The sequence below is a fragment of the Drosophila elegans genome, unplaced genomic scaffold (assembly GCF_018152505.1).
Source record: "Drosophila elegans isolate 14027-0461.03 unplaced genomic scaffold, ASM1815250v1 contig_208, whole genome shotgun sequence".
Classification (NCBI taxonomy): Eukaryota; Metazoa; Arthropoda; class Insecta; order Diptera; family Drosophilidae; genus Drosophila; species Drosophila elegans.
Window position 1 is genome coordinate 5,530,784 of NW_024545578.1, and position 24,395 is coordinate 5,555,178.

Genomic DNA, 24,395 nt, shown 5'->3' on the forward strand with positions numbered 1-24,395 from the left:
CAAAAGAACAACATCATCAACAGCAAAGTGAAAAGAAAACCATTTTGTGTTGGCCACATTTATAGTTTATTTAATTTTTTACCCACCCACATTTCGAGTGGCTGCAGTCCATTTTGTTTTTATATGAAAACGGAAAAAGTGGTTCTAACGCCCACAAAAGCAACCGCACACACACATTGAAACACACTTTTACATTGCTCTCTCTACTCTCTCTCTCTCTCTCTCTCTGTCGTTGTTGTTGTTGTTGTTGGTAGTCTTGTTGTATCCTATATATATAAATATATATTTTAAATACTTTGTATGGTACTTGTTGTCGTATTGAAGTTGAACAATGTTGCAGAATTTTTATTATTATTGCCATTGGTGTGCACTCAACCACACTGCCACAACTCACACATATACCGAAGAAAAACATACCTTACCCTCACGTTTACATATACCCACACACACACAAACACACCCACACAGATACAGGAGTCTCATCAAGATACGCGCTCCATTTATTTTTGGGAATTTTTCATCCTTTAGTTCGCTTACTTGATCTTTTATCGCAATCGAGCCCAGCCAGAAAACCCCACACATTTTTCATTTTTACCTGTGCATGTTTCATTGTTCGCCTGCCGGACTTAAATGAAATATGGAGAAGCGAAAAAAGCGAGGCTAAAGTGAATTTTAAGATAGAAATAATGGTAACTGGTTCGATTTCAATCCGCTGGTTTTCAACCATCTTGCTGACGTCACGTGGAGCAAACTCACTCACACTCATGTAGGAAAACTCACACACCAAAGCCAAAAATACCCCCCCTTTTTTAATATTTTTCCTTTTTTTTGCATATCCGCCAGCATTTTCGTGTTCCATTTGAGTTTGTTCGGTTTTTTGTGTAAATCGCATGAAGGCCACTTCAGCAACGATGAAAACAAGATGAAAAAAATGGAAAAAAAATCCCCAAAGCCATCTCGTTGACGTTGTTATTATTCACAAACATCACAAGACACACACAAGCCCAGATTTACATACACATTCACCCGAAAATCTCCCCTTTAAGTGCATACGAAATGCGATTTTTGCGCATCATTTCGTTTTACTTTCATTTTGGGTTTCTTTCCGTATTCATTTCGAATCGTATCGTAATCGTTATCGTAATCGTATTTAGTTTTTGATGTCTTTTGAATATTAACTTCAAGTTATTACAATTTGCATAGTTAAAGCTCTGATTGTCTCCTGCAATTAGGAATGAAAAAACCCAAACCAAAAATTATCAAAAAAAAAAAAAAAAAACTATCAAAAGAAAAGTGCCAGAATGCATATCAACAGAAAATTTTATCTCTCTCTATCTATCTGTCTGTCTCGCTCTCTGTGTTCAGCCGAGCACCACATATGCATATGCAAACGAATTGGTGGGCGGGGGCGGGGCAAAACCACAAAAGAACTGTACGCATTACGCATTGGCTATCTCTCTCACACGCACACATATATCCCAACTATCTGCCTCTCAGCCTCTTTCTCTGTCTCTCTAACTCTCTATCTCTGTCACTCACTGTCTGTCTCTATCTGTGTCTATTCAAAAAACGAAAAGTTAATGAAGAAATGAATGTCAAATGTTTGTTCACTGAACACAGGGTGCTGCACTCACACAAACGCAATTTCCAAGACCACCCATCCACACAAAGACAGCAAAAACACCAGAACACAGTAAAAAAAAAAACAAAAATAAAATGTAGGTCTTGCGTAGCTTAAAATGCAAGTGGAACCCCATTAAAAACTAAACAGAAACACTGTTATTTGCACACCCTCCCACCAAATTATAATCTGTCTATCTATATACCTCTCTCTCTAACTGTCTACATCTGTCTTGCTCACTCTCCTGCTAAGCAGCCACAAAACCAAACCGATCTCTCACTGTCTCTCTATATCTCTCTCTGTCTAATCTATCTATATGTCTCTGTCTCTATCTGACTGTCTATCTTACCCACGCTCTATACAAAACTATATTATATACTAACTCTCTCTGTCTCTATATATCTTCATAGATATTGATTTTGTTTTATGAGCTATGTAAGTTTTGTTTAGCAAAACCATATATAAGAATCGGAACCAAAACAAAAACTAACCAACTACCAAAGCAGAACCCTCAAACGAATCACAAAAAACTAAATAAATTACTATCGAAATGCACTTACTTGATAAACCCCCACTCTCCCCTGTTCGGTTGAGCGTTCAAATAATTTTTGAGAGCATGCTAAATATATATTTCCATAAGTGTCTATTTTAAAAAGCTTTCTAACTGTCTTAAACGAAAAAAACAAACAAACAATACCAAAACCGATACGCAATACCAGCCACAAATTTTTTATATTGTTGGAACAAACTGGAAAACAAACGGATAAAATCGAAATAAAAATAAACCACACAAAATATTACACACACACACACACAAAGCACACACAGACATCAAACATTCGCCGTATAGTTCACACACTCACATACAGCTTTTAGTTTCTGAACTACTGCCAACACCACCACCCCCCGAAAAAAAACCACCCCGTCCAAAAAAAAAAAAGAACAACAACAATTATGTATTGTACAACTAACTAATTAAATCGTTACCATTTGATTTGTTTGAGCACAAGCGAAAGGACGCACCCCTCCCAAAAAAAAGTATGCAAGAAAACACATTGTATATATGCGATATATATATCCGCACAGCGAATATACATATATACATAATGTCGAGTTCATCTATGTGTGTTTTGCGTGGTTTAAGCTGTTAAAAAGTGGTAACTGAACTCCTGCACGCATGCAGGCCAAAAAGCCAAAAGCCAGAGCATTAGAATGAACGCTAAAAGCGCCTCCCGCCCGCCAAAAACGTGCTAGAATCGTAACTGTAATAGTGATAATATAGTTGCCATATAGTATATCAAAAAAGCAAGTTAAAGCTAGAGCTAGTCCCAGCATCACAGCATCAGCATCAGTAGTTTCCCCATAGAATAGGCTATAGTTAGTAATATGATATTTAGTTCAGAGCTCTATTAAAATATATTAAAAGAAACAATGAAATAAAGGTTAACCAAACTATTTTTTTGTATAACTAACACTCTGACTCTTTCAAACTGTCGCTCTCTCTCTCTATCAATTTAGTCGTTAGCTAATAAAAACCTTTTCAGTTAAGTCCATTTCCAAAAAAAAAAACGTACCAAAAACGATTCAATTGCTGACAAATTCCCAGCATCAACTGTGCAAATTGTAATAAATAACCAAATTATGTTTTCTTGAAAACTCATTAGTTTAGGTGTTACAGTGTATAAACTATCGTTTGGAATTTTCATTTCACTTCATTTCATTCACTTCCGATTCCCCTTCTCTGTACCTCTATTTCTGTGCTCTTGTTTCCATGGTTTCATCATTGATTCCAGAACGTTTGCTCATTCAATTCTGTTTTGTAAAATGCAATGAACAAGCGACGTATCCCACCCACTCTGCCATCACTCCACGCCACCTGAACACAGATCACAGCCCACCGCCCAATCGCCACCCTTTGACTACCACCACCCCACTATTGTTCGAAATAATAAGCCATTGTTCGGGCCAAATTGATTTAGGGCTTTGTCCATGGAGCAGGCAGCAGGCTTTGGTTGCTCGAACAGCATTCATAATGAAGTGAATCGTGCATGATTAAGCCAAGGTATGCAGAGCGAAGGCCCTAAAAATATTTCAATACGATGCACACAATGCCCAATTGTATTTGCGGATTATTTGCTTAGACCATCAATTAATGGGAATTAAAGCCAACTTAAGTTTACTACCACAGTAGTATACTGAAACTTAAATTTATACAGATATTTTTAAAAATTAATCATACGCACTGTGGCCACTGATTTAAAACTAAAACGCACAACGAACTGAGTCACATAAAAAGTAAACAAAATAACTTTCGTAGAATAAAATAAAAAGCAGTCAAAAGAGAAAGATAAAATTAAACACACTTAACTACAGTTTATGACTGCAATATATCACACACACGCCCCGTGGACTGTTATAAAATATTTAGAATAGATAAAAAAACTCGCTTAGATACAAGAATGGGGCTCCCCTGCTTCAAAAGCAAAAATTCTTGAAACTTTTACAAAATAAGAGCCATTTATCCTCGCATAACAAATAGAATAAATCTTTCTAAATTCAAATGCATAAATGGATTTACAGAAATATTTGCGAACCCGCCTTAGAACTTCTCCAATTGCTGCTGCTCACATTTCAGCCGATTCACATGCAAAATGCTCGAGATTTGCCTTGCCGAAAGTTCGCCCACAAAAGGCAGGGCTTGGAAAACCCTCGAAACTGGCCGAGTGGAAACGACGACACTAAACAACATTGACACCACAGCTTCAGCTTTGTAGAGGCCGTAAAAAGCGGTCTAGACTACGCCGAACAATGTTTGGGCAGGTCATAAAACGTAAAGCGTTCCGTCGTTGAGGGAACAACTTTTTGCCACTGGTATATGTGTGTGTGTGTGTGTGTGTGTACACTTGTGTGTGCAAGTGCGGGGAGATAGTTGGGCATAAGTTAAGCCAACTTATTCGAGCAGGGCCTTTGGCCAAAACGAAAGGAAAGGAAAGAAAAATAAAAATTTGAGAATTCGATTTGGGCATCATGAACCGAGGCTGACACCATTGGGGCAGGGCCAGTAAACTTGCGGCCAGGATGGGCGAAATCCAACAACAGGGTACCCGAAAATGTGTACATAATCCGCCCACGACCCCACGTCACATCTCTATTCCCCCCCCCAACCCTTTTCTCTTCCACTTGATGGAAAGAAAGTCCTTTTCTACAAGCGATTTAATGCCTTCGGTTGTTGAGTTTGTTAAGCTTTTGAGTTTCCTACTTTTTCGGCTTATCATTTGCGTCGCTTACACGTGTACTCGTATAATTTGCCCACTCTATGTACCATAACTTATACACTGTAACCTCTTGAGCTCTTGAGTTTTGCTCCACGTAAGACCGTATCGCCATTGCGCAGATGATCGAATGCCACTCGAGCAAATAAAACTTGTGTCGGCAAATTGCTAGGATAACTCTCGCTGCCACAGGATAAAGTTCGCTGAATGCAAAACAATGCGAAAAGACTTTGGGACTTTGGGAGATGCACAGACACACACACAGCAGCACGTTCAAATGCAAATGCAAATGCATATGCACAGACCCACAAATGCAATAATCAAAATGAAAGCACTGCCTTTGTGTGAGTGTACGTTTTCGTGGTGTGTGTGTGTGTCTTTCGACATTGTCTGTCCTCCGGTCTGAGGCAAAAAGTTTTGCACTCCCTGCACTTAGTTCTATTAGAGAAAAGCGACCCTCTACCCAGCGGCCAAGAAGCCAGCGACGTTCAAGTCAAGTGCATTCGCATTATACTACTCTCTTGGCTATAAAGTGCACAGCAGCCGCCACAACTGGCCAGCCACTGATACAGATACAGATACAGATACAAAATGCCTAGCTTATCACCAAAGTACCACCCACCATGTGTATATATACTCGTATATGAATGGCGCATTTCAAAGCGCCTCTATCTGTATATACGCACATATTTTTTACGTCTGTGTATGTGTTTGTTGGCAACAATAACAAGCGAATAATAAAAATAACTAACAGACCAACTACAACAATAGCAGGAACAATAGAGAAAGCATAAAAGCAATGTCCCCAAACCAAAACAAAAAACAAAAAAAAAAAAAATACCCACTGCATCTTGTAGGTTCTCACAAAGGATAGCGTTACGGTTTCGGTGGATGCAGTGGTTTACTATCGGGTATCAAATGCAACGGTCTCTATCGCGAACGTGGAGAATGCTCACCATTCGACCAGGCTACTGGCACAGACTACTCTACGAAACACAATGGGAACTCGGCATTTGCATGAGATACTCAGCGAGCGTATGACGATTTCCGGCACAATGCAGGTGAGTTCAAACCAGTTGACAGTTGCCAGTTGGCCCGGCCCGCCGACAAACTCTCTCTCTCTCTTTCCCTCTCGAGAGACGCGACTCCGTTGAGCCGCTTCCTCTAATTAACTTAGTATACCGACACAAAGAAATATGCATAGTAGAAAATTAATAACAGCAATTTGCTTTCAAAATGGGGAAAAATTTTAAAGTAATATATTTGCACTTTTATGAAAATAGTGCTTGCATTTTTGTTCTTCATTTATAAGTGCCATTGTGATGAGATGCCCGGCGTTGGGCGCCATTTTCGCTTCCAAATGCCCTGTGTTGGGCGCCATTTCCATTACCGTTGGATTCAAGATAAAATCCTCCATTTATTACCCACGAAGATAAAATCCCTTTTTCCTTCCGCAAACTAACCAAGTTCTTACTAAAGCTTTTAGAAACTTTTATCTCCATTTGAGAAACCACATTTTTTCTTTGCGTGTACAAAGGAAACGAGAAAATCCACGCAGAATAAATGCAGCCTGGCAGCTACTTGCCAGTTCCGTCTGCTGACAGATGACATTTAAGTCTCTGTTTCTAATTATGCAGCCTTAAACCTTAAAGTTTGCGGCAAAACTCCGTCGGCGAAATATTAATTGCGAAATATAACAGCTGCCAAAGGCCAAGTCTGTCGGAATCCGTGCCTGGCATGAGAATAATCTCGGAGCCAAAGCGTTTTTTCATAGCTTCAAATTGAAAAGGCAACGGAGTGGCGGTAAAGTTTGCGAGCCGCATATCTTAGCAGATGCCAACTTAACCCAAATTCTATGGCAAGCCTGGCAACGGGTCGTTTTATTTATTTATTTTCCATGCCATATGAAAAATAGTTCAAAATCAGGCGAAAATCTCGAGCAGCATCAGCGTGCATGGTGCACGTCGAAGCGAACATGTGCAAAATGCCAAGTTGCCATGGCTCCTTTCACTCCCCTCGACGATGCCAAGTGCTGCATTTTTAGTTTTTCATTTCAAGGATGCTGCACGACCCACAAACAATGTGCGGCAAAATGCACTGGGCGAAAGGGGAGAGGGTGGGGAATAAAAGCAAAACCGAAACAAAACTGTTAACGACCTGAAAAACGCATGTAAACAAAAACTAATGTATTTTTACTGCTATTTCTCACACGTCTCATCCACCTCCAACCGACTATCCAACCAAACAACCAACCAACCATTCAACCAACCAACTACTCTACCAACCCAAACCACCTGGCTTCCAATCATAAACAGGTTCAACTCGACGAAGCCACCGATGCCTGGGGCATCAAAGTTGAACGTGTTGAAATGTAAGTAGCACAGCTTTTTTAACCCCTCACACACCCACACCCCCACACCCCCCACTTGCAGTGGCAACCTGGAAAAGTTTCTATGTCAAGCTATAAAAGTAATGTTATAAACGACGTCTCACCTCGCCTAGTCAAAGTTGATATGGTCTAAAGGATATTCTATGCAAGCTTTGCCTTTTAGTGCTACTTGGTACTCATGGGGTTGATTTGTTTAAAGGCAATGGATTAGTTTAAGTGTTTTCCAATTTTATAGCTTGGGGCTTTGCAAAAGGGAAATCGAGATTGTGTTCCACTTAAATTGTAAACGATTCAGAGTGTAAGCTGATTTGAAAAAGCAATTTCTAAAATTTACTAGTCCAGATAACTTTAATAGCCTGCGCTTCATTGACACACATTTTATATCAATATATTTGAACAGGATTTTGTCATTAAAGGATTATTATGTTTATCTACAAATTAATTAGATAAAATTATATGCCTTTTATAAATGGTTATTGAAATAAACCTATAAACAAATATCATATAAACATGTCTTTGAATATGCAATTTTTTATAAGCTGAATTGATACTTACATTTGTATAATCCATTTACAGTTTTTAAGCTTAACCACTATCAAAACTAGTTACTTTTAAGATAGCACCAACTTACAAACAAGTTTTTTCCACAAAAAGGATATAAGAATTCAGAATTATCTGACAAATCGAGCATTCCTCTGGAAGCCCAAAATGAACGTTTTGAAACACCAGATGCCCCCGCTATTTTCTGCTGACTAAAGTCCTTGGGGTGCCGAGTAATTCCCAGCTTATATAACATTTAAATTGGCTAGTTTGAGCCCCGGCAAACATTGTCATAGTCCCAGCAAGGCCACAGCACTCGAGCTGGTTGCTTATTTGTTTTATTTGTTTTACCATTTTTCCGGGCATTTATCACAATAACGCTGGCTGTTGGACGGGAGTGAGTGGGAGCTGCCTGCCCTTTGTCTGCTGTCACCGAGGCCCTGTTGTTATAATTTATTATTTGCCGCTTACGGGGGGCAAGTGGCTACTTTGTCAGCTTCAGTTTTCGCAGCGCCAAGTGTGTGACGTTGGCATGTCAAATGCTCATACATGGCCAACACAATATGGCGAAATGGAGGAGCCTGCCGGTGTGATGGCCATGTTCAAACAGCTGCAACAACTTGACGGCTGTGTAATTGTTGTTGTTGTGGTTATGCTGCGGCATGCTACCTTTATGCCAAAAACTCCCACTTCCCAATCCCGCCTACCAGCAAAAACTTGGCCGTTTCGACATGAAAACGGTTTCATTTTATGGCAGTTGTTGAATTTTTCATTATTGCATGTCACTTCTTACTTTTTCGCTGTCTGTGTCATGAAATTGATCAGCTGCCTTATAACATCCTCAAATGGCCAATAAAATGATGCGAGCAATTGTGATGGTGTTTATGAGTTATATAACTCGATTTAAATTTAGAGACAAATAGGGCGATATAAATATTGTTTGATAAATTTAACTTCACGGTTGGTTGGTCGTAAAAAATGTTTTCTAAGACCGCGGTTGAATTGAAGATGCCCCATTACGCTGAGCTGTGAGGCACATTAGCACGAAGCTCCACACTTCTGAGTTGATAGCTACCAATTTAATAGGGAAACTGGTCTTAAAGAAGCACTTGGAAAAAAACCTTTAGCTTCAATTTATTTACATATTTTATTGACATATTTTAAAAATTAAAAAAGCTAATGTTAAACTCCAAAAATATAAATAAGGCTCGGTTGGGATATATATTTTCAGAAAAGTGTTATTGTTTACTTTGGAAAAAATAACCAATAATAAATAATTGTATTGCATTATTTAAAAATTATCCATTTTATTTATACATTGACATGTTATGGGTGAAATAAATAAATTTGGGAGTAGAAAATCTAAACTTTTTAACATGTCAAAAATAAAAAAACAAAAAAAATTAAAAAAAAAAATAAAAATAAGAACAAAAAAAATAAATAAATAAAAAAAACCTGACAAAGAAGAGTTTCTATTCCGTAAAATGTCTTTAAAGCTTGCTTGAAGTTTGCCGTATAGGGATATAGTTTTATACTTTTCTTCCAAAATTCATGAGTTGAATTTTTCTGAGTGTGCGAAAGTTTGTGGTCTTAGCTTCGACTGAGGGCTATTTCCGCTATCTGCAAGTCACCCGGACTAATCTCATTTTCTCCATCCACCGAGCAGCAAGGACGTGCGTCTGCCCGTGCAACTGCAACGTGCCATGGCCGCCGAGGCAGAAGCCGCCCGAGAAGCCCGCGCCAAAGTCATTGCCGCCGAAGGAGAACAGAAGGCATCGAGAGCCCTTCGCGAGGCGTCTGAGGTGATTGGCGATTCGCCGGCAGCCCTCCAGCTGCGTTACCTGCAGGTGGGTGTTTTTTCAAGGGATTTCCTAGAGATTTATTACTGATTCTTAAACTTTAAATCCTTCAATTCGAATCAGACGCTCAACACCATATCCGCGGAGAAGAACTCGACGATTGTTTTCCCGCTGCCCATCGATTTAATAACGTATTTCCTGAAGACCAACGAGGCCTCAACGCAGAAGAACGCTCGAGCGGCAGTGGCAGCAATTGGCAATACACCGCCACCATTGCAGCTGGCACCGCAGCAGCAGCCATTCCAACAGCAGCAGCAGCAACAACAGTTCCTGCAGGATCCACAGCAGCAGCAGCAATACCAGCAGCAGCCGCAGCAGCAGCAACAACAGCTACAGCAGCAGCAACAACCGCCCCAGCAACAACAAGATCAGCATTATCAGCAGGGGCAGCAGATCTCATCAGCCATGTAAATCAGCTTAAGATCAGAAAAAAGATTCGGCCTGGTCGACTCGAAAATGCCCTGCACAATTTGAATAGAAACTGCTGGGGATAAGCTTAAAGATTGCATTTAATGATTCCCCAGGGATCTAACAACATCGACGTCTCTTCGTAATAAATGCTTACCGAATATCGATAAAATAAAAATTTGTAGCTGAACAGGCAAGTGTTTTTTAGTCGGCAATATTCCATTTCATGTTCTAGAAGTAGGTAACTCCATAAGACCTAAGAATATGTGCATAATGCATATTTTTGAGTTGCCAACTTGTGGAAAATGAGCTCAAAATAGGTATTTAATATCAGGAGAAAGAAATACATTTATTTTTCTGGGTTTGACAAAAAAGCAACCTTTAAGCAACACCCCTCAACAATATAGTGTCGATTATTTGTGCAGAGCATGATCAATTCAAAAACACAAGAACAAACAAACGGAAACAACGATTCAAGAGAATCAAAAAACTTAGTTCATAACACCGATAAGTGCGATTCGAATTCGTTAGCCGGCAGCAGATCCTTTGAAAAACTGAGGATCTGTGGTCAAATAGTTACGAAAATACAAACCTAGAATAGTTTCATACGAGGCGAAAGATAGAGTTTAATATTTGTAGCTTTACGACCAGAGGATGCAATTCTAAATATTAAATGTAGGACTTAGCGGTGCAATTCAAGATTACCACACAAAATTTAGATCAAATCAAATTACTTATTGTCAGCAAATACAAAATTCGAAATCCCCCCATAAAATCTGTACTCGCTTAGGTGAAAATTCTAAAACCAACCAGTTTTGAACGTCTCAAATTGTGAAATTTTAAATAGTCAAAAATGGTTGGTTTGGTTTTGTCTTTTCACACCACAAACTAAGATATCTGCAGATTATTGCTCTTTTTTTGTTGTATGGTTCTACCAAGGTCCGTTTTTTTAAGGATAGTTATTCAGAAAACTAGTATCTGGTTACTTTTGTAACCAGTTTTTGAAAGTATTTCAATAACAAAATATTAAACGATATTAAATTACACTATCCTTAATTAATTTTTGTTTATTATATTAAATTAGTTAAATATTCATACGAAAGCGTAACTTCGTATTTTTCTCGATGACATTCACTGCATTAAGAAAACGGGCCTTTGTCGAACAAAAATATATCTCATAGAACCGTTGACGAAGTCGTTTTGTAAATGTTTATTAGTAAGCTGTTTGACCTGTTAATTATGGACGATTCTAATGACTTATGCTGTATACTAGCTATGCAAATTAACGTTTAAGACATGATTCAGATTAGCCCGCATATACTAGAGTTAATGTTGTCCACAAACCAATTACAACTTTATAGGACTTTAATGACTCTAGATATGAACAGTTGTACTTATATGGTACACCCCATATTCCTACAACTAGTACAACTGTTAATCTGTTTCAACTGGAGTAAATCCGTGAAACTAGTCGATTTATTTGATAATTGTGGGTTTAGAAAGATGTTCAAAAGACTAGTATCGTCTTTTAAAAGATCACTAAACTCACATGCACAAATCAAATCTACTAGTCAGTAACGTTCGTAGGTCCAAAGTACGAATGCCAAACAATAAATAAGAGTAATACGAATTTATTGTACATACAATAAATAAGTAGGTACAGAACTGTTTTACCCATTGAACTTTGACACCAATTAATATTGGATATTCGTATAGGATAACACACCACACCACACACCACACACACAAAAACACAAGCAAAGGAAGTATATAGAAGTATTGTCTCTCTCTCACGAAGTAGCAAGTGGCTACTTAAATACGTCGACTTGTATGTCTAAATGTCAGTAGATGTCGAAGTATAACAAATAAAACTAAACTAAAGTGCATTTGCAACACAGAAACGTTTACTTTTTAGCGCACTTCATGGATTACAAAAAAAGAGTTATTGAATTAATTATATATACATATACAAGCATTACGAATTACATATTATGTACAATTTTGCCTTTGAAAAATTTTTAAACGGAAACGATTTCATTATTCACATACGATTAGATATATGTGTAAAGGAACAATAAAATTTCTTCAACTTTTTTGGTATCCAAAAGAGCAAAAACAAAAAGCAAAGCTGGACTTTTATTTATATCTTTAAAATCATGGATGATACTAAATACTGGTAAAAAAAAAGTATTACGTCCAAGTATTTCTTACTCAATTTAAATATATTATGATTTTTATCCATTGCCTTTTTACATGGTAATGGATGATACTTATACTGGTAAAAAAAGTACTAATCCAACTCATTTTAAATATTTTCAGATTTTTATTAATTGCAAGTTTTTGATATTTTTAACATGGTCTTTGTGCCAAAAACCATAAATACCTGTTCTTGTTTTAAGGTAAACAGAATTTATTTAAAATTACAATGCTGGTCCAAGATGATTCCCAAATTATTATCAAAGTCCCAAATAAATAAAACAACCAGTTCTTAGTTATTACATATTTTTCAATTTTATTAGTTATTTTCATTATTATTTGTATTATGCATTACACACCTAACCGACTTAACGGACACATTTCTATCATTTTACATCAGCTAAATTCAGTTTCCATTCATATTTTCTTGGTGAGTCTGCGTATTAAACCATTATCCGCAATACATGACAATTCTCAGTTGTTATTACTATAATTATTCATCCGACATTGCTATTCGTGTGTGTTTTTCAGGCGATAACCGATGACAGCGCATGCAACACGCCTACCCAGGCAAAAGGCTGAAACATTTTTTAAATCTTTCAATTTGATTGCCGCAGTTTGTATAAAAAATTTGTGAATTTTTTTGTTCTTGTTGTGGTTAATGCCTCGCGTGCCACTTGCGCTGCCAATGGCTGTTTTACTTTGTTTTTTTTAGCTGCCACAAAATCATTCATTATTAATTCGGTATTATATTATTCAATTTAATTTCTCGTTTATTTCTACATGTTATGTCAAGTTTATATACAAAAATTCATCAACTACGCTAAACAAATTCAGTTTTGCCTGTGAATTATAACAATATTTTAATTAATTATTTGCAGTGATTCCGTTGTGATTACGTTGAATGCCATTTCATACAATGATTGGTTGTTGTTGTTGTTGTTCTCGTTAGTTTTGTAAGCCTGGTTATCCTATAAACTGATCGATCTCTGTGTGTTTGTTTGTTTACGTGTGAAATGCTTTGAGTTGCCGTATAAATCTTCTTTACAAATACATATATCTCAATACGAAATGCTAAACTTTGGTTTTATGCTACAGAATGTGCACACAATGGCCAACACAATATATGCTATATGTACTATATCGATGAACGACAAACTAAAACTATAACAAAAATCAAATAAATTAAATAAAGTCTCCTCATCAATCGATGCGATGTTCGATTCATGTGTGTGTTGTGTGTATGTGGATCTGTTCGAGTCGGTCATCTAGAATCTAGAAGCTAATATAGGTGAGTGTTTTTGTGTGACAGATTGATTGATTGGTTGATACGTTGATCGGCTAGAATCTTTATCGTCTGATATTTTGCATTTGAAACCCTTGAGATAGCAGTTTATCCTTATGGCTCTTGTGTCGTCGGGCTATTGATTTGGGCTGCACACGCAAGGAACAGCAGGTCTGGAGAGGAACTAAATGCGGGCCAACGCTGCAGGTTGTACATCAATAGATATATCTAGACTACATGGACAGTGCCCAATCGTGTTGCTTGTGCTTAAGTATACGAACAAAGAATAAACAATAATTTTGGCATAAACTTAAATGTACTATAAACATTCATTGGTTCAATTGCTAACAACGAAATACGTAAAATGCGTTTTTTGTTTTTTTTCCTTTTCAATGATTTGTACAAAATGCAATTTTCGCTTTTCTCTTTTTCTTTTTTTCTAGCCTCAACTACTCGAGGAAGAAGCAACATGTTTTATTTCGTTTCGGGTGATAGATCATCTAGATTTTCTGACTTGGAAGTAGTGACGAGGGGTGGGCGCCACCTTATAAGTAAATGCCATCATTGGAGTTTCTCATTAGCAACAATTTGAAATACGTAAATGTTCGATTTCTTGATACGGATACGGATACGGATTGATTGAGTCAAATAATACTTGGCTTAGTCGATAGTCGTGTGTGTACGTGGAAAGTATCAGAAGAAACTATTCAGCAGAGGAGGGAGTTTAAGATCAAAAAGTTCTACTTCTAGTTGTAGATTGGATTGGATTGGATTCGATTGTTTATACATAAAACCTAAGCACCGATTAAAGTAGCGTTAAATTGAAGCTGTATTCGATTTGAAAATTCAATATAGAGTTGCCTTTCGTGTTCTGTTCGTTCTCGATTTCTTGGTATCATTTTTTTTTGCGGCCCGTTTCCGTTTCTCGGTAAGCTTATAAAACTAGTTAAATACTTTCTATTTCCATAGTACATACAGTTAGGTATATAAATTATAAAATAGTTTTGCGTGTAAAATATAAAATTTTGTTTTTTCCGATTTAGTTTTTTTTTTCGTTTGTTTTGTTGATTTTTTTTGTTGTTGTTTGTTGCTTGTAGTTGGTTTCTAAATTGTTTAGATACGCTTAAACACATACATATACCATACATATAGAGTTTATGTGAGTGTGTGTGTTGGTTGGTTGTATGGTATGCAACTATGCCATTAAAAAGACTTAAGAATTATAGTAAATATGCATATAAATGTATAATATATATGTATAACTTTATATACTATATACTATATATATATATATCGTACGTGTGTTTGTATGCCAGTGAGAGAGTGTAGGTGATGTGTGTGATGGGGCTGGACTGTTTTTAGTCTTGCACCTCTCGATACGGCACCTCGGACGTGACCGAGAAGGACTCGAAGTAGTGGTTCAAGAACTCGAACGTCGGCCGCTTCTCGGGCACCGCATCCCAGCACTGGAGCAGCAGCTGATAGATGTTGTCCGGGAAGTAGTGATTCGTTGGCTTGGGCATACGGAAGCCGCGCTCAATGTTCTCGATCACCTCGCGACTATGCATGCCCGGATAGGGCACTTGTCCGTATGTGAACAACTCCATCAGCAGGATGCCATACGACCAGACGTCCGACTTGATCGAGAACTTGCCGTAGATGATCGCCTCGGGCGCCGTCCACTTGACCGGAAACCGGGATCCCTGCTTGGGGCAGTACTCATCGTCGGCGATCACACGCGCCAATCCAAAATCACATATCTTCGCCACATTATTCTCCCCGATCAGCACATTGCGGGCCGCCAGATCGCGATGGATGAGCTGCTTGGACTCCAGATACTCCATGCCGCTGGCCACCTGCGTGGCTATGTAAATGAGATCCTCAAAGTGTAAGTAGCGGCCATCGCCCTCGCGCAAAAAGTCCAACAGACTGCCCTTCGACATGTACTCCTGCACAATGTAGATGGGTTCCTCCTGCAAATTGATACAATTCATTAATAAAAATTTGTTTTAGATATGTATTAAGCCCAGTTACCTGCGAGCAGACCGCATAGAGGGCCACCAGGCGATTGTGACGGAACTTCTTCATGATGGCCGCCTCCTGGAGGAATGCGGCCGTGGACATGGTGCCCTCGCGAAGTGTCTTCACCGCCACATCGATGCTGTTGCGCCACTTGCCGTAGAAGACCTCGCCAAAGTTGCCGCGTCCCAGTTTGCGCAGCAGCTGAATCTCGGAGCGCGGAATCTCGTACTTATCGCGCAGCTCCGGTCCCAAGTCCCACATCTGCGGTTGCGGTTTGGGGCAGGGACGCGACAGTATGTGACACAGGCCAAGAGCGTTTTCTTCATAGATAAGCAAATAATAAAATAGGTTTTACAATCTCTATACTCTATACTCTATACTCTATACTCACTGCTATATGCCATGACGAGGGCCTGAAGCGAGGGGAAAGTCTGATTGGTGGCTATGTAGTAGCCACCATTGTCCAGCGGCTTGATGCGGTAGTGCTTCACATGGTATCCACGTCCGTCCTCCCAATCCTTCACGGACAGCGAATACCCATTGGGATTGTGCTCCGAGGGGCGGACGAGGAAAGTGCCACGCGGATTTTCCTCGGCCAACAGCAGCTTATCTGCCTCCTTTCGCAGCACGTTCTCAAAGAACCAGCTGAAGGTAAAAGGAATTGTTTTAATATTTAATTTATATGCAAGGTGCATAGCAATTTTTACGAAAGCTTGCAGGAAGTTACCGGTTTTATAAATATACTTTAATATTCAAGGCTTTTAATCTTTAAAGCAGAAATAAAAACCAACTTCTCGTCTTCATTATCGTTTTAAAAATAAACAATCAAGTGTTAAGTTTTTAAAATCGTCTTAATATTAGTATTAATTAATCTGTGAAATTATAGAAATTTGGAAAATATAACCCTCTTTGGGAAGATAAATAAGTAAATGTATAAGATATATTTATTTTGATTTTTTGATATTTTTTGTGTTAGATAAAGGATGTGGCTTTAATTAAATTTTAAGGACAGACATGTAATCTTGGCCAGTTCAAGGGTTCAAACTGGTAAAAAGCTTTTACGCCACTAAAAATATCCAGACACAGATACTTTACAAAATCCATGCCAAGTCTTAAATCATTTAAATTTCGAGGAAAACTGGCACCATACACAGATACATTACAAAATGCTCGCACAAGCGCTCTTGTAAAATTACCTTAAATCATTTGAAATTTTAAGGAATACAGGCACTTACTCTTCGCTGTTGACGCTCCGCTCCTCGGCCACAAAGTTGAGCGGGATGAGGCCCTCCTGGCGGGTGGTCAGATTCACGACGCGCCACCAATCGGACTCGGTGTCGTCGATGACCTCCATGCGGTCGCCCTTCATGAAGCTCAGATCGGATTCATCGCGGGATTTATAGTCGTACAGGGCCACGACCACGCGCTTGAGCACAACGCCAGGCACACCGGCTGGGAAAAAAAAAAATAAATAAACGATTTGAGGATGGTGTAGAAGAGGTCGAGTTAGTGACAATTTTCGTCTGGCTGGGCAAATTTGATTTGCGTCCTTAAATTGCAATTTATGGCGACAAATTGGGAAATAATATTTTTTTTTTTTTGTTCGTTATTATTTGCTTTGCCTATTTGACTAACCAATTTGTCAGCGCCGAAACTTAATTAGAATTTAATGAGTGTTAAAGTACATAGTATGGGAGAAATGAGGATGCCAAAATGCAAATTGCCAATTGGATAGCATACTTTTTTGGAGGCCATAAACAAGAAAACAATTTCATTTCATGCCTTGTGCCCGCTCTGCTGCCAAGCCACAATTTTTGGCACTGACTTGCATTTGGCTAATTGATTTAGCCCACACAGCAAGGCAGCGCATAAATAAACTGCTCTCGCTGCCGCTTGCCAGTTGTCAGTTGCCTTGGCCGCTCGCTGCTGCCCTCCACTCGTCGGTCATCCCCCTTTTGACCCCACACCCAACACACCCATGGCAATGCAGTGTTCGTGCTGACAAAGGCGGTACAAATCACTGGCCAAGCGCTCAACCAACCTCTTGATGGGTTTACACGACCTAAGCGGCTTTACTACCGCCATATAGGCGGATGGCGGATATATACCAAGCATAAAGCAGTACTGCCATGTCACGGATAGAAATGCCAGCAGTTGCAGTTAATCGGCTGCCAGCGAGGTCTGCATTCTCAACTAGTGGCAGGTCAAATAAAAAAATATGCTGCCATTTTATTGGTAATCAATTGTGACAGTTCTATGATGGAAATCTCACTTTGCACAGGTACTGTTAAAGTATCTCTTAACTCTGGTATATCATTAATTATATATAAATTTAAATATATAAATATTAAAGGTTTTCTCTATCATTTGAATTTTTTGATTGATTAATATTCATAACTAAAATAGTGTTATGGTTTTATTGTGGAAAAACAGAACAATTTTAATTGTATTTATTAAAGGTATTCTCTGTCATATAAAATTTTCTGTCATTAATATTCCTTACTAAAAAAGCATTATGGTTTTTATTGTCAGTTATTTTTTAAAAGAATTTGAATGTATAAAAAATTAATCAATTGGGCTAAAAGTTTTCGTTTCTCTTTTCAAATATATAATTACCTGCAAAAGCCCTTTTTAGATGATAACCTTTAGCTAAGACCTCCTTTTTCCTAAAGACCACTTAGTTTTAAAAATAGAAATCTATGCTAATCTAAGACAACAGCTTGAAGCGACCCCATTGTTTACATTGCTAATTTCTTTCTCAGGCGATTTCCCCTTCTGAACATTGCAATTTGCTGGCAGCAAATATAAATAGATGCCCCTGGCAATTAAACAAAACTCTTCCTTTAGCTGCAACAACTGCTGGCCCAACTCTCTGGGGTCTCGTAAAGAAACGCAATGTCGTCGTGTCGTGTCATATGGTATGCAATATCGCCGTCAAGGTGGCATTAAGCCAACACCATTAGCAGGAACTTCCCTTCCCCTTCCATTTTGTGGGCCACGCATCCGAGAAGTGGTCAAGGTTAACGACTGTCATCGTATTACCACTGCAAATATGAGAGAATTGCGTTGCCACCACCCGGCGAATGACTTGACTCCACCTCTGATCCTCCTGGGAGGCGAACTCTAATTATGAAAGTGCGGTATGGGTGGGTAGATGGTATATGGTAGGTAACTATGTGGCAGGTTAGTTAGTTGCCTGGTTGCCTGGCTGCCTGCTTGCCACATCATGCAAACAAACACAAGGCCAACCAGCGGGTAAAAGCCAATCTCTGTGGCAGGCAAAAAGTCAAATTACTAATTAAAAGCTGGAATTATCACTCCACCCACCCACCGCCCAGGAGAGTAACAGCGGAAAGATAATTACTAATGCATGATAATATGTAAACAAACAGGAAAACGTCAACAACATCAACTTCATTAATATGAAAACGAATGTTCAACCAGTAAAAAAATTAAGTGAAACAAGGTTTTAATTAAATTGTGTTATAAAAATGTGTAGTAAAACTGTTTGAGTAGCACAAAAAAAAAGCTTTTAGCAAACAAATGCGAAAAACGAGATTACATTTTATTATTTTAAACCGCTTTAAGCAAACAAATTTATTTAATGGCAAAACTTAAAACTTTTGTAAAACTTTTCCAAAATAAATTTGGTTAGAAAAAAAAACAGCTTAAAATTAAACAAAATTTTATACTCATTTCGATAAAAGTGAGTTAAAAAAAGCCAATTTAATGGATATATAAATGAATTTTTTGTTTTAAGTTGCTTTACTTTCATATTTATTGATATAAAGGCTTGACTATATTTACTAATGGATGATAGTATGCTTATCAGATTGGTTTATCCGACAAAAATACTCACTTGGTGTGGTGCGGGGCCTGATGATATCAACGCCGCCCTTGCCGCCGATTTTCAGTGGACCCCGATGATTGGGGTCGGGTGTATAGCGCGAGTCCAGCGAACCCCCGTTGTTGTGCTTCTGGCCGAGAACGCCGCCCATGTTGCCGCCGCCGCTGCTGTTGAGGTGCGTCTGGCCAAAGGTGTAGTCGGATTTCTTGTAGCCGCCCGTGGGATAGGCGAGTGCCAATTCCTGATCCTGTCGCTTGCTGCAGCATTTGTTGCCCATGGCTTATCCAAGTACCTCCCGGCGCGAACTCTTGATCTTCAGCTTTTTGTGGCGCTTTCACTATAAAAATGATGCTCTATTCTTAAGTTATGATGCTGCTATTATGGTTTGTTTTCAGCTTCAGTTGGGGCAACACATATTTTGGCAATTAACGAGTTGTTTTTCTTAACAATAATTAAAAATTTGTTGCAGCCGTGTGTTGGTTGTGATTCCTTTGTTCGGTTACTTTATGGTAAGTGGTTTAAACTATCAGTCAAGTTGTTGGGTGCTTATATTTTGGGCCCCTGCCTTAAGTTTGCATCAAAAGTAGCAATTGGAGGGCATTTGCATTAGTTCATCTATCAACTGCTAGCTGTTGTGTCTTATTGTTGTTGGCCGAGCTGCAAAAACGCATTTCGTCTTGGATATATATAAAAAGTAGCCAATGTTGCTGGTTGCCTGTTGTCTGTTGTCAGAGTTGCTGTTGCATTCACAGCTGCAACGGCTGCTCGTTGATTGAGTTGATCCTTGCGGTCTGTGTGTGTGACTGTGTCTGTTGTTTGTGTTTCTGTGTCCTGCCAGCAATTTCAGCCAGCGACCGTCTGCACATTGCTGGCCATCGGTCGTCAGTCACCTGTGAGCCGGAATAAAAGTAAACAAAAGCAGAGAAACCGAAATTAGTTAGTGTTAATAAATATTCATTAAATAAGCATTTCGCCCAGACAAAGGACCCTCAGCAGTCAGTCACTGACCCGTGTGTCCATTCAGCCGGACAGTTGCCTTTTGCCAATTGTCCGGCATCCTGTGGCCTCCTAAACGTTTTTGGCACATTATTACACTTGACTTGGCCGGCAGGCAAAGCCAGTTATACAGTGAAATCCCCTTTTAGAAGCTTTGGGTTCATCGGTCTCTCATGATTTAGAGATGCCCAGAGATTTGAATATATTAAATTAAAGATAAAATGTCATATTTAATTGGCTTAATTTGTTTGGCTTATTAATATTATTAAATGATATAAGCCATTTTTGTCTACAAATTTTGTGTAATCAGTAATTAGCTATCTCTATCTATTATAATTCAAATTGTTTTTATTTATCTACAATTTGTGTGTTATCCGTAATTTGTTTACTGATATAATTAAAATTTGCTGATACAATTATATTTATGCCAGTCTGAAATAATAGCCACTTTAATTACCATTCTTTACCTTGTGCTAAATGAAATTTATTTGTAGCAATAAAATAAAGCAATTAAGATGGCCGCAAATCAGCCATTACGATTAAGATTTTCTCTTGTGTAATATGATATTGTTATATAAAAGGATCAAAGTACTTTGGAGTTTAAGTCTTTAAAGGAACTATTTGCCTTTTTATATATTTAAGTTTAATAAATAATTTAAATAATCGAATTTAAGTTGTTAGCTTAGAAACAATGACACAATTATTTAGTAAAAGCAATAAACTGCAATTTGCCTTATATTTTGTATATATTATTTTAAAATAAAACTTTTAAAACGAATTATTAATTGTTTTAGGTCCAACTTGGGACCACACACTTTTCTCAATGAAATTCTCACAGAGATATCGCTGTTATCAATGTTTCTGACTTGGAAAACTCAGCACACTCATCTGCCGGAGGCCAACAGTTTGCACACAACCTTTCGACGATGCCACAATAACCACAATACAGCAAATGCAGGAGCAACAGCAGCAACATCAACCGCTGCAACAACTGCAGCAGCAGCAGCAGCAACCATAACAACAAGGGCCAGGACGCAACCATTTGAAAGGATGCCAGCTGGGCAGGCTCAACTTCTCTGTGCCATTGTCTATTGACTCAAGCCTGGCAGGCATCTGTTTATTGTTCAATTGGATAATTATGGTCTCCAATGCGGAGTTGAGGATGGCATGGGCGTGCGTTGTGAGGCCAAGGTTGAACCACTCGATATGCCACTGCCACTCTAATACTCTCACACTCCCCTGGCAATCTAGATTGCTGCTGCAGTTTCCAATTTTAATTGTTATTGTTGCGCATTTGTTGTGTGTGCGCAGCTGGCATGAAATTGTCGCTCTGCCCGGCAGTTGCCAGGATGCATTTGCGGCATTAGCTAATATCCTGTCATTGTTCCGGTTCGCCTGACATGGCATGCCGTCAATTATTAAAGCCATGTTTAACCCGAGACTCGAGAGAGTGCTCGGGCGACTCTTCAATTCTCAGCAAACAAAATGGATGCACACTCGGAAAATCAATTTTTCATTATTCTGAGAATTTATATTTGTTTAAGAACACAACTATTGATCTAATTGTATTCCCCTGAAATAAAGTTTACCATTAACTGTCAAAAATAAAGAAAATTTACAATTTACTATTTCTTTTTTTAAAATATATAAAAAAAATTGTTTTATTTATATTCTTGAGTTATATTCAAATCCTTTTAATATATTATTTATTTTTCTATGCCATTTCTTAGTAACAGTTTTTAAGTTATTCATCATTAATATTTTTTTTTAAATATCTCATTTTCCAAGCATTAAACTAGTTTTTCCTGCAGTATTGCTAGCAGGACGAACAAAATGCAAATGGTGGAAAGTGTTGCCGACTTGACAGCGAAGAACGGCAGTCAACAATTGTCTAAAGTGTGGAAATTGTGCCAGGACAGGACATTTGAACTGTCTGAGTTTCGTCGGCGCGACGTCTGCGTTTATTGTCCTTTCAACTTGATAAACACAACGTGTGACGCTTTAAAATTCGCCAGCAACAACCATAAAAGTTTGAATGGATTTGCGTTCGTTTGCCCATAAAAAGTCAAAGTTTGTTTTTCGGCGAGTTCATGAACCCATTCGAACAGCAGCAACAACAAAACCGAAAAAGTTACACGGGGGTCAAGCAACCTTTATTTTATTTGGGGGTCGACGTAAACGAAACAGAGTAGCCAGCATTGAAGCTGCGCATAATGTTGGGAAATCCTACACAATTATGGCGCAGCTTTACGAGATGTACTTTAAAAGTCAGTGACTGGATTATACATATTTTACTACCCGTTCAACAAAGAGAACGCAACAGTTGAAGGGCTTAGGATAGGATAAAGTGATAAGATAATAAGCTAATAATGTTATCAACAACTTACAAAGATGAGTCAGTGTTTTCACTGTATTGAAATACTTTACTTTGTTGTTTAACGCGGAATGGGAACAATAAGCCAGTATTGTTTATTACCTGCACACAAATTTTATTTACTTTATTTATTAAATAACAGTAAAAGGTTTTTAAACTAACCCAATAAACCATTTGTAAATCGGCTTTCCCAAATAAACTTTTAAAAAACATTTCCTAGAAGTTTTGTTGGTCCTCCTGAACATATTTTAGTCGCTTCCTATTTGTGTTTGGGGTATTAACACGTCCCACCAATGTAAATGCCATAGAACCCCTCAGTATAATAATATTCCCACTTTGATGCTTTTTGTCCCTAGACCGACAGGTGGCACATAGGTCTCACAGGATTTATAGACCCCACGCACCGCCATATCAAAAACCCAATCCAAATGGCCGATTGGGGATTGCTGGCAAAGAGTTGGAATCGAAAAAGTGTACGAATATATCATAGTTGATGGTTTGTGATGGCCAGAAAACGAGGAGTAGAGCTGCCAGTTACCAATTTCTGGATTTCCACCGTTGACAAGCGATACGTTTTCATTTCTCCAATATGTGTGTGTGTGACATGAAAATGTAATTTTCCAGTTTACTTTCTGGGGGAAAGTAAACGGGTCATGGGTTGTGGGTTGTCGATGGTGTTGTGTTGTTGCACACGAGCAATGAATTTCCATTGTTGAAGTTGACAAAACTAAATGAATACTTAATTGGATATTGCGGCTTTGAATGCGCCCGAAAGACGGCAACACGAATATGAAAACTTGTCAGTTATGATGCGTGTGGTTGTGTTACGATATGGTAATAGTAATGGTAAATCCAGTTCTCTAAGCCAATTAATTTTAATTTAAATAATTGAATCAATAATTTATAGAAATTAGAGAATTTAAAATTGACTAAAAACTGTGTCTGAATGTTTTGATGATTTGTAATAGAAGTCTTATGCAAAACGTGAAAGAAAATATAAATCGTATTTGGTAAAAAACCAAGTATAGTTCAAAGTTCAAATTTGAACAACAAAGGTCTTAGTTTTTAACGTTTAAAGGTCACAGTTCGTTAGGGAAATTCATAAAGTTTAATCAAAATGCAGATCTGTATAAATAAAAATTTATACAATTTCTCTTTTGCCCTCTGATCCCCAAGCATTTTAAACAAAGCTTTTGAACTACATTTTGGCCAAATGAACAATCTGCCCCGAAATAGTTGCGTCAATGGTCTCACCACTGTCTAATAAAATCAAATATTATGCAAAAGAATGTGATTCCCCAGGGGGGGTGGGTGCACAAAAGCAACCGCATGTCAGGCCAAATCCTCGAGGACATAAAGGCATTAACTGTAAATGCTGTAATGCCGTCATTTCCCGATGACAGCCCCACACACAAAAGCACAGAAACGAAACACACACACACGGAGTAGAAATGTGGAGCGTCTTTGATAAGGGGGGTTTTCGGGGGTTGGTTGGCAAAATGGAAATGGAAATGGCTCTGTTTCGCCCACAATTTTTTTATTGCGCTCCATTATTATTATACTGGGTTTGCCGCAGCCCCACTGCC

General features: G+C 38.4%; 2 protein-coding genes across 10 annotated transcripts in view; one reads left to right on the top strand and one right to left on the bottom strand.

The window, feature by feature from the left end:
* Positions 1-12,211, top strand: part of LOC108145993 (band 7 protein AGAP004871) — a 40,517-nt gene extending 28,306 nt beyond the window's left edge. For all 8 annotated transcript variants that reach the window (XM_017271737.2, XM_017271741.2, XM_017271735.2 and 5 more), the window contains 4 exons: positions 5,751-5,954; positions 7,209-7,264; positions 9,489-9,669; positions 9,745-12,211. In XM_017271737.2, coding sequence (XP_017127226.1) covers positions 5,751-5,954; positions 7,209-7,264; positions 9,489-9,669; positions 9,745-10,092 — 789 coding nt within the window. In that variant the 3' untranslated portion in view covers positions 10,093-12,211. The remainder of the gene's footprint in view (positions 1-5,750; positions 5,955-7,208; positions 7,265-9,488; positions 9,670-9,744) is intronic.
* A 2,579-nt stretch (positions 12,212-14,790) lies between these two features.
* LOC108146118 (tyrosine-protein kinase Src64B) overlaps positions 14,791-24,395 on the bottom strand; it is a 36,259-nt gene continuing 26,654 nt past the window's right edge. For both annotated transcript variants that reach the window (XM_017271951.2, XM_017271949.2), the window contains 5 exons: positions 19,452-20,329; positions 16,828-17,044; positions 15,984-16,237; positions 15,605-15,912; positions 14,791-15,543 (listed from right to left, as the gene is read on the bottom strand). In XM_017271951.2, the coding sequence (XP_017127440.1) occupies positions 14,929-15,543; positions 15,605-15,912; positions 15,984-16,237; positions 16,828-17,044; positions 19,452-19,716 (1,659 nt within the window). In that variant the 5' untranslated portion in view covers positions 19,717-20,329 and the 3' untranslated portion in view covers positions 14,791-14,928. The remainder of the gene's footprint in view (positions 15,544-15,604; positions 15,913-15,983; positions 16,238-16,827; positions 17,045-19,451; positions 20,330-24,395) is intronic.